Source organism: Carcharodon carcharias, chromosome 6 (assembly GCF_017639515.1).
Source record: "Carcharodon carcharias isolate sCarCar2 chromosome 6, sCarCar2.pri, whole genome shotgun sequence".
Classification (NCBI taxonomy): Eukaryota; Metazoa; Chordata; class Chondrichthyes; order Lamniformes; family Lamnidae; genus Carcharodon; species Carcharodon carcharias.
In genome coordinates, this window is record NC_054472.1 from 170,808,638 (window position 1) to 170,828,212 (window position 19,575).

At 43.2% G+C, this 19,575-nt stretch overlaps 1 protein-coding gene across 1 annotated transcript in view; it reads left to right on the top strand.

Annotated features, from left to right (window-relative positions):
• The first annotated feature begins 2,151 nt into the window (after positions 1–2,151).
• Positions 2,152–19,575, top strand: part of LOC121278961 (microtubule cross-linking factor 1) — a 235,299-nt gene continuing 217,875 nt past the window's right edge. The window contains exons 1-2 of the mRNA XM_041189583.1: positions 2,152–3,556; positions 15,967–16,191. Coding sequence (XP_041045517.1) covers positions 2,555–3,556; positions 15,967–16,191 — 1,227 coding nt within the window. The 5' untranslated portion in view covers positions 2,152–2,554. The remainder of the gene's footprint in view (positions 3,557–15,966; positions 16,192–19,575) is intronic.

The window sequence follows — 19,575 nt, forward strand, 5'->3', positions numbered from 1 at the left end:
GGAGAGGCTGGGTGTGTGCCAAAAACTGGGAGGAGTGCACAGCCAAGGTGAGGCAGAAACTGGAAATGTGTGAGCGATGGCCCCTCTCCATTTCAGGTAAGAACTCAGCCATCAGGTGTGAGGTGTTCTTGATGTTGCTGTATGTGGCGTAGGTGTGGCCCATACCCCGATTCTGTGCTGTGGCGGTCACTCGAGCCATCGTCTACTTCATCTGGAGATCAAAGAGGGATTGTGTCCGTAAGGACAACATGTCCAAACCTCCAGATAGAGGGGGGAGAAACATAACCAACATCGCCCTCATCCTGATGGCCACCTCTGTGTGTGGCTGCATCAAGCTGTATGTAGTCCTTCGGTACGTAAACACCAAGTGTCACTGCATGCTGGGGTTCTACCTGACCCCAGTGTTGCAGAGATGAGTCTGGCCATGCTGCCGCGGAATGCTCCAAGTAGTTGGACCACCTGCCCCTTGTGGAAGGATTTATACAGAGAAACATCTTTGGTCAAAAGCTCATCAGGCAGTTGTCTGCATGTAACGTCCTCGAGGCCCTGAGGGAAAAGGAGATGGTAGATCCTGTCAGATGGTTCCCTGAGCAGACTGTCAAAGTCATTTGGCAGAATGCTTCATCGCCAGAGCTTTCAACCAAGACCTAGCTTAGCTGGTGGTGAGAAGGGCACTCCCTGTCAGATCCTTCATGCATGCCCAAAGCCTCTGCATCATGTCACACTGCCCTTGAAGCGGCTGCCAGGAGTGGGGCGGGCGAGAGAGACAGGCCACACCTCTTTGTGGGATGTGCCTTTGCAAAGAAGGTCTGGAGAGAGATGCAGTGGTGTTTGTTGAGGTTCATCCCGAGCAGCTCCGTGACGCAGGACTCTGTGCTCTACAGGCTGTTCCCTGGGATGCACACTGAGATAAACATCAACTGCAGCTGGAGGATCACTAAATTCATTGGTCTTCCAGTGCAAAGAGTTGTCCATGACCAAGTGTTGCAGACTGGCACATTTCAATGTCCAGGACTATGAGCTGAGGGACAAACTAAAGCTTGGGGCAGGGGCCACAAAGGCACAATGGGGAAAGGCCAGCACATATCAACTATGGAACACCTTTCAGCTCCAGAACCCCTTGGATTTAAGCATGTTCATCACCGTATACAGTAAATACAGCTGTTATGAAACACCTCAGACTGCAACATGACCTATGTATATAATTTGAATATCATTGCACTTCCTCTAATGATCATTTTGAAATGTTTGTGATGTTATTTTGTTGTAATGAAGCCCCTCAGAGTGCAACATGATCTATCATTGCACTTTCCTGTTATCACAGTTTGAAATGTTTTATAATGTTCTTTTAGATATTTTATGAATAAAGTATATTTTTTCAAAAAAATCCTCTGGTTGGATGTCTTCCCAGAGGTTGCATTTTGTTATTTTCTACCTTTAAACATAAAAAGAAAGAATTTCATTTAAATAGTGCTTTTCATGACCACAGGACATCTCAAAGTGTCTTACAGCCAGTGAAGTACTTTTGAAAAAACAAAAACAGAATTACCTGGAAAAACTCAGCAGGTCTGGCAGCATCGGCGGAGAAGAAAAGAGTTGACGTTTCGAGTCCTCATGACCCTTCGACAGAACTTGAGTTCGAGTCCAAGAAAGAGTTGAAATATAAGTACTTTTGAAGTGTCCTCACGGTTGTAATATAGCTGATTTACACACAGCAAACTCCCACAAACAGCAATGGTCAGATAATCTGTCATTGTGATGGTGACTGAGGGATAAGTATTGGCTAGGACAGCAGGAATAATAAACCAGTGTTCAAAGAAAATTATTATTTTTTTAAAATTGGCCTTTAATTCCTAGAAACTCCAGGATAATCCTGGAGGATTGGCAAGCATGGTTCACTTCAAATTAAGGCCAGAAGTCATTCCTGCCCCCCCCAAAAAGACTAAATATTCAATTTTACGCATATAAACCCTATGCACGTATTTTTTTTATGGTTTACACGTACGCATAAGGCTACAACCTGCTGGCTGCATTTACTACACCAATGCTGGCTCCCAGTGCCTGGTTTACAGTGGGGCTGGCTGAGTACACACGCATGCGTTCAGCTACTGGCGTCAGGCGAGGTTGCAGCTTTTTATCTTTTCTCAATCAGGTCGGGAGCAGAGGGAGAGAGAGAGAGAGAGACAGACAGAGAGAGAAGGACAGGCATGGAGGAAACCTAACCCACAGCAGAGCAGGGAGGGTGGGAGGCAGAGAATTGCCACATCACAGGCTGGATTGGTGTAAATAAAGAGGATTAAAAGCAAAGGAGATGGCCACCCATTTGCATTTGCAATTTTCCGGGCAAGTGTGTGCTGGGTTTTAAATACAACTGGATCTGGACGGCCAGCAGACTACTTGGAGAAAGACAGGGAGAGAGAGAGAGGGAGAGGGAGAGAAATAATCATCATATCTAAGGGAGAAGTGATGCACACAAAACGGGAGAGAGAGGTTGCTGGTGTGTTTTGCAAGGCTGCTCGGTGGGGATTGCAGATTCTTGAGCTGCTCTGCAGGGATGGAGACGGTGAATGGGAGCTCGGAGATTAAGCAGCAGCAGCAGCAGCAACAATATGTGGAGAAGAAGCGGCTGAACCGGGCTCCCTCCCCGGCCAGACCTTTGAAGGATCTTCACTGCCGGGCTTCTGCTGCCAAGCCCTGCCTGCCATCCAAGTCGGGGGGATTGTCTTCGTCGTCCTCATCTTCCTCGCCGACCCTCTCTCTCTCCAAGCACCATCAGCAGCAGCAACAGGTCCCCGGGGTGCTGGCTCCTCAGAACCGGCCGTCCAGACGGAGCAGCGCCCTGGGAGCCAAGGACAAAGCCTCGTCCGCCGGCAAAGCGGGCTCCCCCTCGGCCAAGTCGCCGCTGTCCGCCTCCCACTTCACCAAAAGGGCTTCTTCCAAAGTGCACCAGGATAAAGGCAAACATCAGCACCACCACCACCACCAGCAGCAGCAGCAGCAGCAGCAGGGAGGCGAGCATCACCACCACCACCACCACCACAAGAGCCAGGTGAGGAAAGCCAAGAAATGCCTCCTGATCGAGGCCAGCCCCGGGGCAGCTCCTTCCTCACTGGCCGGCATGGGGCTGGCCAAGATCAGCCACACCGACAGCAGCTCCGACCTGTCGGACTGCGCCTCCGAGCCGCTGTCGGACGAGCAGCGCCTGGCCCCGGAGCTGGCCACCACCAGCGACGCCGAGTCCTGCACCGGCTCCAGCGACGCCGAGAGCGGGAGGAAGGGCCGGGAGAACCGGGAGCAGCAGGCGGCCGGAGCGCACCTCAGCCCCGAGCAGCAGGAGGAGCAGGAGCGGCAGCAGCAGCAGCAGCGCCGGTCCCCGGTCAAAGCCGGCAATCCCGCCGACGGGGAACAAGGGCTGAGAACGGGGAAGGCGAGGCACGAGCAGCCGGCTGGCAAAGCCTCCAGCCCGGCTGAGCTGCTGGAAAGCGGAGGGAGGTTGCTGCAGCAGGAACTGCTGAGAGAGATCGAAGAACTCCGGTCAGAAAATGACTACCTGAAGGTGAGGAGAGATCGTCTGCCCCTCAGACATTGTTGTTGTTTTTCCCCCCACTGCTCGTTATCTCCGACAGGGACTAACTAACTCGTCTTATTTCTCGTCCCCTCAAGATTGGTCCCCATTTTATTTTCCTGCTAATTTTTTTTTATGTCACTCAGAATCCCTCATTTATCATTCCCTTCAGTAGACTCTAAATTCTGTCACTAACATCCCCTAGTTGATGATTTCCCCCACCCCCTCGCGATTTGATTATGATTTTAATTTTAGCCCCATAATTTATTGAAGATCACCCTCATCGATGATCTCCAATTATGATTTCCATGTTAGTCCCTTCATTATTTTGTCACTAACATTTATGATTAGCACCAACACCCCCCCCCCCCCAAAATTTGATTTAAATATGGGTGCCCCGTCCCTCCACCACCATTATTTTACAATAATGTGTTAGTGCATGACTTGCCATCTGTAAAATAAATGTCAGGAAAGTATTTCTTATCGGCTCAGTTGTAGCTCGGGTTGAAGTAGAGTTTGCGGCAGCGTGCAGCGCACCCCAGTGCCTTTCTAGTCGGCGCTTCTGGACACTGTTTATTTTTAACGCTGTGGGATCTTGTTTCAAACAGTCCCATCCATCCTGTCACATTGCACAGATTCAAAATTAGCCAACGGGAGATGTCTGGCGGAGGGGTTGGGGAGGTGGGGTTGCTGACTGAGAAGAGGGCGTCAGGGAGCTCTGGTTGGATAGCGCTGCCGTTTAGTTTTGTGACTGGCTTCTTGAAAAGATGCTGGTTACCAGATGGATAAATAAGCGTTTCGTTTTTGGTTGGCGGGTTTTGGTGGGGGTGGGAAGTAGTTTAGTTTTATGTGATGAGCATTTTTTGAATGTTGGAATGAGTGTGCGCGCACACATGCGTTAGCAGAGCATCCACTGTGTAAACAGCAAAGGATGGCTTTGATTGTTGGGCGCAAGGAAAGTAACCCAACGTGCGCGCGCGCGCGCGCACACACACACGAACCCAGCCATTATAACGGGCCCGGGGCAGAAACGGGGTTTAACTCAAAAATCCAAATGTTGTTCCCCAGATTGTACCCCTGTGCCGTGAGCCTCACGGAAAAGGCAGCTCAATGTCTGCCTCAACATTGAAATGCATTGAATGGCGTGAAGTTGCTCAATTTGCATGGTCAGTCTGAACAGAAAGTTGTCAAATCTTTTTCAAATCTACGTGCCTTTTAGTGATTACTCATTATTGCCAGTCATGTTAACTACTACCAGTATGGGATCTCATTCCTTCAACTTTTAATTGTAGTTAGAGTTGCTTTTAAAAATGATTTTAAAAAAAATTACTTTCTGTCTTTCCTCTCCCTCTTGCAGTCATTCTTTCTCTCTCTATGTTTCGTTAGTACCTGGTTTGCTATTGCATTCACCAATTCTCATTTACATTTCCATCTCAGTCTTTCCACTTTTTTTTCTCAATGCTTTAATCTGATTGGCCCAGGAGATACACAGTTATTAGCTCTGGTCACTCAGATTGCAAATGTCCAGTTTCTCTCACTGTGATGTTATCAGCTCACAAAAAATTTAAAAATCTAAACGTGCAAAGATAGGTCTAACTAGTGGCAGGAGCCATTAGATGCCCTGCTGCAGCAAGATTTGACCCTGTAATGATAAAAAAGAAAATTACATGGAATGTCTGGATGATGTATATCATTGCTGACAAAGTGACAGTTTGCTACAAGTCAGTTAATGTCCTAAGTCTGTGTTCCTTATTAGCCAGCTGGGGCCGTGGTAATAACACACTCACATTGCCAGATAATAACAACTGCCTTCACATTATCTGTACGTATTGCCGTACAATGGACTCAGCCTGCAGGTCCTTTCTAATAGTATTCTGGCTAGATGACTGATCCCCCCACAAAGCTGTTACAACAAAAGCTTATTCATATTCCGCTAGGATCATTTACATATTCTTTGTTATAGAGATGGCAGGAGATATTGCTCCCCATTTTTACACTGGAACGTGAAACCACCATTTGCGGACACACTGCATGTATCAAACTAAATCAGGCTTGTTCAGAACAGACCCAGTTCATAATCAGCATTGCATTGTTTAAATTTCTTGTATATAAACAAATTTCAAATGGTCAGTTGAGTAGCGCTATTAAAACCAGACCACTTAATTCTTGTTTGCTTGCAGTATTGGTTTGCAGTACTAGATTGGGATCTAAAAATAACTTTCAAATACATTTTCAAAAAGTAACTTTTCTGTTGCCAGTGACTGGATTCCAAATTTTGCTGGAGTGATGTATTCAGCATAGAGTTTTGCTGCACACACACTTTGTGTGTTTAACTACATATGCTGAATGTTTATTTATGCACTATAATATGTACCAGAATTTGTCTATGTAACTGCATAGGCAAATAGATAGCATAGCTAGACACATAATTACATGTATAATGGATATAATTGCATAAAGTATGATTCTTGATTCCTGAATCAAGTGCGTAGGCCACAATACATACTTTCACCGAATGACTACCCAGTTGCCTGAAGACTGTGTAATATATATATATAATAAATAGTGCGGCGATATCATTAGGTTTATATAGTGCATCAGTGCCAGTACTCTATGAAAAGATTGAATTTTGACAATATGCTTTAATGTTGCACCAGTAATCTTGTGTGATACTTTCAATTTATCACCTCAAATTATACCCGTTATGAATGACTGACCTACAATCAGCAAACTTTATCACGCTATTTTTCACTGTTCAAGTGGGCATTTCCCTCCCCCATCATTTCTCTTATCTGAAATCATGACAACATTGAGGAGGACTGTATATGGATAGTTGTTCAATGTGAGCTTTATTCCAGAAGGAAAATATAGTGGATAATTTTAGGGAACTCTTCATGATTATTCTATCAATTAATTTTGTTGCTGGTTTCTGAACAATATAAAGTTCACTTATGTTTTAGCAATGAAGCTGATGTAGCACAAGCAATTTATATTAATTACTTAGATGAAGAGACCAAGAGTTTTGAATCTAGGTTTACTGACAACAGAAAGCTAGGTGAGAATGTAAGTTGTGAGGAGGACACAAAGAGGCTGCAAAAAAAATGTGGACAGGTTAAGTGAATGGGTGACAAAGTGGCAGATGGGGTATAATATGGAGAAGTGTGAGATTATTTATTTTGGTAGTAAGAAGAGAAAGTATATTTTTTAAAAGGCATCAGACTTCTAAATGTTGATGTTCAGAGAGACTTGGGTGTAGCCATGCAAGGGACGCAGAAAGTTAGCATAGAGATAGAGCAAACAATTAGGAAAGCAAATGTCATGCTGACCTTTATTACAAGACAATTGAAGTACAGAAGTGAAGAAGTCTTGCTACAAGCGTACAGGGCTTTGATGAGATCACATTTGGAATACTATGTGCAGCTTTGGTCTCCATATTTAAAGAAAGAAGAGATTTACCAGGATGCTGCCTGGGTGGGAGGGTCTGAGCTATGGGGAAAGATTGGACAGGCTGAGGTTTTTCTCCTTGGAGTAACGAACGTTGGGAGGGGACCTGATAGAGGTGCATAAGATTACGAGGGGCATAGATAGAGTGGATATGAAGGCACTTTTTCCATTAGTAGAGGGGTCAATAACTAGGCGGTATAGATTTAAGGTAAGAGGTAGAAGGAGAAAATGGGAGTTGAGGAGAAATTTTTTCACCTAGAGGGTGGTAGGAGTCTGGAACTCACTACCTGAAAGGGTGGTTGAGTCAGAAACTCTAATAACATTTAAAAAGTATTTAGATAGTCATTTGCGTTACCATAGCCTCCATGGATATGAGCCAAGCACTGAAAAATGGGATTAGTGTAGCCAGACCTTAGTTGATGGTGCAGACATGATGGGCTGAATGGCCTCCTTCTGTGCTGTAAACATCTATGACTCTATGAAAGAAATATTTGCACTGGGTATTACAGTGAAGGTGCACTAAATTGGTTTCTGTGATTAGAGAGTTGTCCTATAATGAGAGGCTTTTTAAAAAATTCATTCATGGTACGTGGGCTTCATTGGCTGGGCCAGCATTTATTGCCCATCCCTAGTTGCCCTTGAGAAGGTGGTGGTGAGCTGCCTCCTCAGAATAAAAAACAGTCTCTCATCACAGAGAAACCAATATGGTGAACCTTCGCTGTAACACCTTCAATGCAAATATTTCTTTCTTATATGGGCCTATATTCTCTGGCATTCAGAAGAATGAGAGGTATCTCATTGGGACATAGAAGATTCTGAAAGGGCTTGACAGCATAGATACTGAGAGGTTCAGAAGCTTGACACCATCCAGGACAGAGCAGCCTGCTTGATTGGCACCACATCCACAAACATTCATTCCTTCCACCACTAACGCACAGTAGCAGCAATGTGTACCATCTACAAGATGCACCGCAGGAATTTACCGAGACTCCTTCGACATCACCTTCCAGACCCACGACCACTACCATTTAGAAGGACAAGGGCAGCAGACTGATGGGAACACCACCACTGGAAGTTCCCCTCCAAGTCACTCAATATCATGATTTGGAAATATATCACTGTTCCTTCACTGTCGCTGGGTCAAAATCCTGGAATTCCCTCCCTAACAGCACTGTGGATGTACCTACACCACATGGACTGCAGAGGTTCAAGAAGGCAGCTCACCACCACCTTCTCAAGGGCCACTAGGGATGAGCAATAAATGCTGACCCAGCCAGCGAAGCCCACATCCCAGCAATGAATAAAAGAAAAGGTTGATTCCCCTGGTTGGGAATCTGGAACACAGATGGCATGGCCTCAGGATTAGGTCAGTTGATCAGTTAGGCCTGAGATGAGGAGAAACCTCTTCATTAAAAGGGTTGTGAATCTTTGGAATTCTCTACCCCAGAGGGCTGTGGATGCTCCATCGATAAATTTTTAATTAAAGCTAAGATAGGCAGATTTTTGGTCTCTCAGGAAATCAAGGGATATGGGGAGCAGACAGGAAAGTGGAGTTGAGGCAGACCATCAGCTGTGATTGTATTGAATGGTGAAGCAGGCTCGAGGAACAGTATGGTCTACTCCTGTTGCTGTTTCTTATGTTCTTATATCCTAGGCCAGCCTACTGTGCACATTAGTTAACTGGCAGTCATTAATGGGGATTGGTGATGGAGTGTTTGTGACTGTTTATTATGGAGGAACTGGAGAGATTTGTTTCATTTGGCTACTTTGGCGGTTTTACACTTTTGCCATGGAGTTAATTAAAAATACAAGGACAAACAGTTCCCTTGTGCAAGCATGAGAATGTTTGGTTTTCATTTGGGGTCAGTTACAGAGCAAAATGTTTGGTGTTTGTGGTATTGAGACACCAGAATAAGTTTATGTGGTTACAACTGATGCATGTATAATGCCGACATGTCCAGTGGACAACTGTTTGGTTCTCTTTTCCCCCCAGCTGCTGACTATTTTTGGGGAAGTTATTCCAGTCAGGTTGCTAATTTCGTATTGGAGCAATAAATTCTGCAATGTCACATGAGCCACATAGGTTGTGTGAAGAGAGTTGAGTTTGCAAATGGTTAATATACTTAAACTACATTACTATATGTGCTACTTTTGCAAAGGTGTTAATGGTAATAAATTGAACTGGTCAATGTATGTGCAACAAAAAACTCACCGAGGAATGTAGTATGAGCAAGTTGAGAATTTCTGTATGAAGTTCACTGATTGGAATTTCTACCTTTCTAAGTGAATCAGTTCCTTTCTGCTACTGTATTTATGCACAAATTAATTTCATATTTTTATTCTGACCTTTAAATTCATGGAAGCGCTTTGACTTTCCTGTCTCTATATGCTTAACAGTGCTTGGAAAGTTGCTGGCTTTATTCTTCACTATCCCACAGTTCCAGCTGTGTTTTATACGCACTCCCACTGGACTATGCAGCAACCCCCCTGTAAATCCCCTACACCTATCAGGGAATAATTTCACAAGATCATTGAAGTGATATAGCACGAAAGGAGGCCATTCAGCCCATCCACCCCTGCAGCGACTCTCAGCTGTTCCATTAGTCCCATTCCTCTGCCCTCTCCTCATAGTCCTGCAATGTATTTTCCCTCCAAGTATTTATCCAATTCCCTTTGAAAGTTACTATTGAATCTGCTTCCACAACCCTTTTGGGTACTGCATTCCAGGTTATAATTCGCTGTCTAAAAAAGATTCTCCATATTTCACCTCTGATTCTTTTGGTATTTGCCTTAAAGCTGTGTCCTTAGGCGACTGACCTGACTGGCAGTGGATACAGTTTTTTTTAATACTATAATTTGTACTATAAACTTCAGAATTGACAAAATAATTAGAAAGCAGGTGCAGAATTTGAAATAAAACTTTTTATTTAGGTCAGTTGGCCACATTTTCATACAGTATTCCAAACAGAGTTTAAGTAACATTTTGTACAGGTTTAAAATGACCCATTCTAATTTACAGTCTATAAGATGAAACCCAGAACCAGGGCTAGGATTTTAGGGTCCCTCCCACCCGAAAGGATATTATGGTCCTACAGAACTGAATGGAAATTTAAATGGCTCGTCGCACCCGTCACCAAGGTGGGGGGGAGACACGCCATAGCGGGGCCATGAAATCCTCGTCCAGATCAGCCTTTTTGATAATAGCTGCAGATTCACCCGATGCCCATAATCACACCCATATCTGTTTCTCATTGGTTGTGGTATAGTTGAGAAAGAGTAAGTTTAAAGGGCTCACTCTTTGATTGCGGGATTGTGACAAATCGAAAGTTCACCAGCCATTTTGAAAAAAATGATCAGTAGGCTGCTGAGCTTGTTAAAGAGGCAATTGACTGCAATTTTATGTTGCCCAGTCTACTTTTTGGTACTTGCGTAGGAAAAATGCATAAGAGTGATTTACACTAGGTATTAGGGGGCGGCACCTGCCTGGACCACAGGGTGCACCTGTCCCTGGACAGCTGGCCTCCTCTGTCTCCTCCTCATTTCCTCCTCACTGGAGGAGCCTCCTCCATGGAGATTGTGCAGGCAGGTCCAGGCAGGTGATGGACCTGCCGCTGAATAAGGACCTGCAGAAGAAAGACAACAGCGGCAAGTCTGCGGTAGGTGAAGACACTATCCTGCAGAGAGAGACTACAGGTAAAAGGATGAATTACCTTCAGCTCGCAGAAGGCCAGTGTCTTTGCACAAGCCGGAGAAGTTTGCGTCATATCTCAAGCTTCAGGTCACCATTGCATAAAGGAAGTAATGGATGCGATGTTTAGGTGAGCAAATGACTTAATCTCACTCACTACCAATGATGTTAATCAAACTGAGAGAGCCAGATACTCCCCATGCATGGCTGGATATGCCAAAGATAGATTGCATGCATGTGGCTATCAATGCTTCATCGGGCCAGCCAAGGATATTTGTCAATCATAAAGATTTTCATTCCAGTGTTCAAGGTATGTGTGACCATCATCATGCAGCTGTGTGCCCACTATCCTGAGAGTAGTTCAAATTGTGAACACTGAGATAGGTAGATCATTGTTAGATAAGGGCATAAAGGGTAGAAGACAAAGGTGTATACATGGAAGTGATCAAAATTAATTAACAGAACAGGCTCAAGAGACTGAATGGCCTACACCTGTATTTTTATTACCTAAATATTCTTTTATTCCCATTCCCAATATGCAAAACCTAGCCTTCATCTACTGTTATGATTTCCATGGAGACCAATACTTTAAAAAAGATTAAAACTTGCAGTTAATTTCTGAAAGAATGACATACAAAAAATACACATTTAAAATTTTTTACTGTAACAAATGACTAAAAAAAATTGATCAAACCCTATTTTCCTTTTGTAGGCACCTAATCCCTTCAGCTACAGAAGGGAATGTTTCCCTTTTAAACTTAATCACCCACAGCACTCTCCACAGAATTACATTCTTTGTAGCAAACAGTCCACAGTTGCTCCTGGCTTACAATGGGCTGGCATTTCTCAATTTCGCCAAGTAGTAACTTCAAGTGACTGCCTCCAGGCACTTCACTTAGTTTCTGGAGAGTTTCCTAAATCCACTACTCAGAGTAAAGCCTGTCCCAATGATTCTTCCCCACTGGTCATGCCAGGATGAATCTCCTGGAATCCTTAGATAGCTGTGGGGTGCATCTTTTGAAGCAGACAGCATCTCCCTCCCACATCTGGCTGTGGTAGCTCACAAAGCCAAGCAAGCTTTTCTCTCAGCTGACACCCAGAATAGCTGTCTGTCTGTGATATTCATTGATTTGTGAGAAAGTCTGTAACCTGATCTCCAAAATGGCTCCCTCTACATCCTTCCCCAAGGTGACATGAATCTTATGGGCCTTATATCTAGGTAGAATTGCTAATTAGCTATTCTTGACCCCCAACTATCTTTCGTCTTAGAAGTAAATGGACAATTTACAGCACAACTGTTTACAACCCAGTGTTTCCAACACTTTTCTGAGATTTCAGGAGACTTAAAGTCTGCCAGTTGTGAACTCAGAGACTGCTGTCATTGTTTCCAACTGTAAATACCATGTGCTGCCTTCTCAGCTTTTTAAAATTTGTCCATGTGATGTGGGCATCACTGGCTAGGCCAACGTTTATTGCAAATCCCCAATTGCCCTTGAGAAGGTGGTGGTGAGTTGCTTTCTTGAACCACTTGCAATAAAAAAAACTAAGCCTTCCTTTGATCTCTAACAGTCAAACTACCTAGGCTTACTGTTAGGCAGTCATACACCATCCTGACTTGGAACTGTATTTCTATTCCTTCCCTGTTGCTGGGTCATGACCCTAGAACTCTCTTCCTAACAGCACTGTGGTGTATCGCCACCACATGGACCCCAGTAGTTCAAGAAGGTAGCTCTCAAGGGCAATTAGGGATGTGCAATAGCAATACCCATATCCCATGAAAGAATAAAAAAAAATGGGCATTGCTGCCTCACAAACTGCCCTGGGGTACTACAAACAACAATGGAATAGTGCCCAGTTGAGGGGGTTGTTGGCGCATCTCCCAGAGAGTAGGAAGTTCCATCCCTTAGCTCTAATTTCTGTGTCCGGATTGGCTGAGAGCTAATGGAGTGTTTTTAGTAGGTGCAGTCAGATTTATGGCAGATTTAGCTGTTGATGTGTTATACTGGGGATCCTTACGCTGTTGGATCAGCGAGTCCAGCAGCTGCTGATCTTAGGAGCAAGACCAGTGGAGGTTAGTGATTCAGAAAGGAATGATGGGGGATGTAAAAGCGCATGTATTCAGAACTCAAGAGTATCAATCAACAGCAGCGTAATTTGCATCATCTGTTTGCTTCCATTACCCTCTGGGTTGTTGGGGGATGGGCCTGTTTTATGGTGAAGAATTGAGGACCCACTCTGTAACACAAGAGAAACCCTTTCTTTATATAACATTTCTGAAATGGAAAATTACTTGACAAATATCTCATAAACTGAAGCAAACATATTGCACAATAATTTCCCTGTGGATGGGAAGTGACCTTGTGAAGAATATTGTGTTTTGAGACTGCAGCACAAATTCCATAGTTAGTTAGTGACTGATATGGGAGGTCTGCAGCTGGTTGCTTTATCCCCGAGAAAATGGGCAGTTTATCTTCTTGATTTCTTCTACTGTGTATGACGAGCGTTACTTTAGGTTCAGATTATTTCCCCTCCCACACCTCTGCCACATAATAGTGCTCCCTTTTAAAGAGAATCCTGGAGAAAACAACATTTAATGGACTCAATGTTCAATGGTTCAAACCCTAAATCTAGCCATCAGCTTTACTGTTGAACTGACGGTGGTTCCTCACGTCAAATAAAACACTTATGGATCACTTATAAATAGGAGGGTGTGGCTGAGATTCAGCCCCTAACATCTTATTAGCAGTGGGGGAGTAACATAAATCTGGCAAGAACACAAAAGAAAAATAGCCAGAGTTTAACTTTTTAAACGAAAACATTAGAAGTTACTAAGGAGTCCCGCACTGTCTGGAATTGTAAGAGGCTACTTCAGTCATGTAGCCTTGCAGTCTCACAAATGGTGTCCCCTGAATGAACACACATGTCAGGAACATCACCAAGGAGCAAAAATAGTTTGGAAGAGTATTAATTTGTTTGAAATAAAGGTACAACTAACAATCGTAACAATAGAATAGAAAGCTGGGACAGAAGTTTAATCGAATCAAAAAGATTTCGCCTCAGACAGCTGTTTTATTGGTATCGGAGAAACAATGTTGGGACACGCTCAGCAGGCCAGGTGGCATTTGAGAGAAACCTCTTGTGCTTCTCGATCTACAGGTGCTGCTTTAGCTGCTGAGCTTTTTCAGCATCTTCTGTTTTTATTTCAATTCTCAGCGTCTGCAGTGTTTTGTCAACTGACTACTCTCAATCTAAATTCCTTGCCCTTTCTTCGCATCTGCAAATGTTTTTTTCTCTTTAATCAAGTGTTTACCTGGGGAAAAAAATTGTAACTGTGTAATGGAATACTCTCCACTTGAGTGCAGCTCCAACATCACTTAAGGAGCTTGACACTATCCAGGACAAAGCAGCTTGCTTGCTCCTGTCCACCACCTTAAATGTTCACTCCCTCCACCACCGGTGCACAGTGGCAGCAGCCTGTGCCAACTACAAGATGCACTGCTGCAACTTGTCAAGGTTCCTTCGATACCACCTTCTAAACCTGCGACCTTTACCACCTAGAAGGATAATGGCAGTAGACACATGGGAACACCATCATCTGGAAGTTCCCCTTCAGCCACACTCCATCCTGATTTGAAAATATATCACCGTTCTTTCACTGTCTCTGAGTCAAAATCCTGGAACTCCCTCCCTAACAGCACTGTGGATGTACCTACACCACGTGGACTGTAGCAATTCAAGAAGAGGGTGAGGTGCTCACCATCACCTTCTCCAGGGCAGCTAGGGAGGGACAATAAATGTTTGCATTGCAAGTAAGTGGGATTAGGTAGGTAGGTCAGGTGTTTCTCATGTGGCAGTGTAGACTTGATGGGCCAAAGGGCCTCTTCTACACTGTGATTCTGTGAAGTGATGCTCAGATCCCATGAAGGATAACATTTTGTATAAATTCCTGTGAATGTGCAGGTGAGGAACTTTCCCTGCTATCTGAGCATATCGGAAAACCATAGGTTTGCTGCCCGCACTTTTCTTTCCATTAATGTCTTATATTTCCGATATGTGTGCTGGTAGTGGGAGAGATTCCTTCATCTATGGCTCATGTTGGAAAACTCTCACATTGATTACCTCTTACAAATGTTTGTGTCCGATTCATACGTTGCAAGTTCTTAATTTCAGATATGAGTGAAGATGGGTAATATTTTACCAAGCACAGGTAGTGATTTGTGAAAGTGCAAAACATAGATTTAAAGTAACCCCTGTTAAACTACTTTGAAGAGAGATATTAAAGGCTTAGTCCACAGACTGGAATGGAACAGTTCAATTGAAGAACTGTCCATTCACCTTTGAAGCCTGGATTGCTATTTAAAGTGCTCTAAAGTAATGAAGTTTGGTCATCATCTGTGTTGGCCAAAATGCTCAAATTTAAAACTCAATAACTTTGGCCCACATGGTTGCCAAATTAGGAATCCTACACCATACGAGCATGACTGGTGTGTGAGATGGTAACGGCACATTGATGAAGTGATGGCTGTTCCTTTGGGGTTGAGATTAATACAGGAACTGTTGGGACAGAATAGAGAGCGCTTAACTCTGCAGCTGGCCCCTGCAGATGTGTGTAAAGAGAGAAAAAAAAACTTCCGTCATTCTCCCAGCACTGAAACCGCTCATGTTAACAAGGTTCACTCAAAACAAAATTAAACCAGAAACTAAGTATCTTTTGCTAAAAAAAGATTTTTTACAATACAAGTGGAAAATGTGAGATTTGTGAAATCAAACCTTTATTTTCACATTGTTTTGTCTCCTCAAGAGAGTAAATTTTCCTCTATTCCTCACTTTTCTTTTTCTTTGTCAGGCCTGAAGCTTGTATTCTTGACGGTAGTGCCCCGTCTGCTTTCAATGTCCCAGCTACCAGGAGATGCCAGCTGTGACTCTCTTCCAATTATTCCTCAGCTGGAAGACATTGCAGCATTCCCACATTAGATGATTCAGATCAGAAATGGGGGAAGAGTGAGGCTCAACTCAACATCCTACCCCTCTCAGGTCACCCCCTCCCCTCCCAATCCCAACTGCCCCCACCCACTTATTGAGGTTGCCACACCAGCACTCGTGCCATCCCACTGCGCACAGGAATCAATTATCTTAATCGCACATGTGCAGGCTGTGTGCAGCTCTTTCACATTTTGTTCATTGTTAATGAGACATTAGAAAGAAGACTACAGTGAATGTTGTGGCTAAACGGCTGTTAATTAGTGCTGTATGCATGTTTAATGCCCAGGATGAGCTGGATGAGCTCCGGTCAGAAATGGAAGAAATGCGGGACAGCTATCTGGAGGAGGATGTATATCAACTGCAGGAACTCCGCAGAGAATTGGATCGTGCCAACAAAAACTGTCGGATACTGCAGTACCGACTCAGGAAAGCTGAACAAAAGAGCTTGAAAGTTGCTCAGACTGGCCAGGTTGACGGCGAGCTGATAAGAAATCTGGAACAAGATTTGAAGGTAGGGTGGATCCCTTGATATGCTGTGCCTTGTTCTAATGTTACGATCCCTAATGGGAACCATAAACCAAAAATAACCACATTTATCAAACAACCCCCAAATGAAGAAATGATCAAGAAAATTTCACTTTTTGTAACTTTTACTTTAACATGAATCAGAACCGGAAATTAAATATGAATTAACAGCAAATTATACTTGGATAATTAAAAAAAAGAATAAATTTCACTTTAAATAGTTGATACAACAAATATACATCTCATGCAACCACAAGCATCCAAATCACTCCCCGCAAAATGTGGCACCATCTGCAATCTCAGAGTCTTGCCAACTTAGCCTCTAGTACATAGGATCTCTTGCTTTTCCTGTCAATCAATTTGGCCCTCAAGTCATGTTCACCGGCATCTGTATTCCATTCGAGATCTTCAGATATGGTTAACACCAACAAAGCACATGTCTATGAATCTTCTCTCACTGGGGTCACATTAATCCTGATGGCATAGCTTTCCAGAGTTCCTCAACCGACAAACCAATAACACCCTTGTTCATGTTTGGCTATAAAACACCCAGCTCTTTAGCATCTCCAAGCTTTACAGTTTTCCAGGTTTTAGAACTTTTTAGCCAGCTCACACAGTACTTCAAAGAGCACCTTCTCCTTTTTTGCCAAACAGGAAAACTGACCTCTTCCTGAGAGAGATTTGCTTTCTCTCCTCACCACAATTTGGTGTGTGCTTCTTTCTGTCTCTGCCCGTCACTCATCACACTCTCTTTGTGTCTTCATCTGTGTGCTGATTACTTTCACCCTCCATTTCCTGTCTGTCTTCTCTGTGTCTGGCCACACAGCCTTTTTGTATTCTAATCTCCTGTTGGTACTGCTTCCAGGTCAAGGGTTGCCAGGTCACATGGACCAGTATTTCTTATTATCCAAGAATAAAACCCTTTACAATTGATGCAAACTCTTAAAAGTCCCTTTGAAGCATTCTTAAAAATAATACAGATTCCCTAGACATTTTAAAAGAAATGACAAATTTTCCTCACTGCTTCCAGGTCAAATACCCACGTGAACAAAATGCAGACTTATACTAGATATTGGTGCAGTGCTGGATAAGCTAACACCACAATGTACTTTTGTGAAAAAAAAGGAGCTTTACCCAAGTGCAATTTCTAATTTCTAATTGCCTCTGCCTGTGTCATTTATATGGCAGCTTTGTACCTATCCACAAACCAGTTAACTGTGGACTCACAAAATCATGTAGTCTCCCTCACTGGATCCCTGACTTACAAACTGTTGTACTCTTGCCAGGTTCATTCATGCTCAGTCACATACACCGTCATTTATTCATCCATACCCGCATATTCATATGAGTCATTCATAAACAATCATCTTCAAATGAATTGCCACAGCCATTAATGCACATATACATCATCAAAATAGAAAATGTTGGAAATGCACAACAATTTTGCGCACATAATTAAAGAGAAAGATACAATAATGTTTTTGCTGTGAACTGTATCTTTCAGCATTTGCAAGGTTTTCTTTTTGTGCCTGTCTGTTATTTCTGCATAGACCTGTTCTCACAAGATGGTGCAGAACAATATCAGTGAATTATTTCTGATCCCAATTCTACTCCTCAAGATAGCAAAACAGAAAATGCTGGAGACGCTCAGCAGCATATTTAGAGTGAACTGACTAGTGGGTGTTTTGAGTGTGCGACTCCTTCATTAGAATTGAACTGGTTTACAACTTTACTCACCCACTATTTGACCCTGTATTTGGTTTCTGACTGTTCAAGAGAGAAGCAAATAACACATTCCTCACAATTTCTACCACCGCAGGAAAAGTGAAAATCTGTCACTCATCAAATTTCCCCCTAAGATGCATGCATGCACAGCCATGGAGCAATCTGGAATGTTCCGCACATTCACAATTAAAATTCTGCTCACAACTTTGTAAGTGTGTCAAGAGAAACTTCCAGCATCATAAAGGTCATGACTTTTAAAATGTAAATATCCCATGGTCAAAAAGTAGTGCTCAGAGGAACTTGTAGATGTCCCCTCGTATAAAGAAAATTTAGAGGGAACATTGTCACTCATCCCAACTTGGCAGGGGCAGGGCCATAAAATGCAGCGAGCCATTCAAAATTCCATTGACTTCAGTGGGATTGGAAGATCCCACTGGCAGGAGGGGTCATAAAATTCTGCCCAATGTCTTCTTAAGTTCTGCCTTTCTGTACAGCATCTCTTTTCCCACTGAGCCCACTTTTGTTTCCTATCTCTAGTCTGTTGCCTCCCTTGACTTCTTCATGGCCCTGTGTCCTTCCATCATTGATTCATTACTTGGTTTCCCCTACTGTCCCTCTACTGTCCAATATCAATTCTTCTTGTCCCCTATCTGCATTCCTGCCTGTAGCCCTTACCAGAGCCTGGTGATTTTCTGTAGTTGCATTAGTGCACAGCCCTTCAAACCTCTGTGTTCCTCAGGTGTACGCAGGCTGCTGAAATAAAAGAAACTATGTGTGTTATTTAAAAATTTTCCACTATCCCTTGGTACAACATACACATGACACAAGATGCAGCACAGATTTGGAAGGAGGGAGTTGCACTTAATAAACAGCTAATGAGCAGTACCTTCACTGGGTTATGTGCATCAACTAGTGGTTCACCTTACATTGAGTCACCTATTGCCATTACTCTATCTGCACATGCACATACTTATTTGTATACAAAAAATTAATGCTTATTACATACATATTCATCTTTAATCTCCATCATACTTGCATTAAACAATTGGCATTAAAATTGTTTTTGTATTTTCGAAATTGGCTGACAATCTGGTTTTAAATTATTATTATTCCACTATTACTCCAGGTACTAACAGATTGGAAAAATATCACATTTCCTCCAGCATGCTCTACTATTAAGGTTACAGTAAAACATGGACGCCATGAGTTCAAAAGGCTTTTGCTGAAGTGTGAAAATGCTCAGCAATTTTTATGAATGGAATGAAACAGATGAGAGCAATAGTAATGCAAGTGAAATATTGGATGACAGAAAGGTGCACACACATCTGTGGACCATTGAGGACCCAATTATGTAATTGGAACTGCTCTGTAAATGTAGTGGTGTGAACGACATCACTTCACAGAAGGTGAAGTTTGTATTGTTTGATTTTGAAGCCAACGGTAGGGCCTAACTATAAATCCTGTTGCTGACCATTTCATTAGCTGTTGAAGTATAATAACTCTATAGAATGACTTGGCATCTGAAGTGACAACTTCCTTTCTGCACTGAGGAGCCTGTGATTATGGGGATCCTTTAGCTTCTTCGTCTAATAAGAAAGAAAGACTCACTGGACATCGCAAAGTTCATTACAGCCATTAAAGTAAT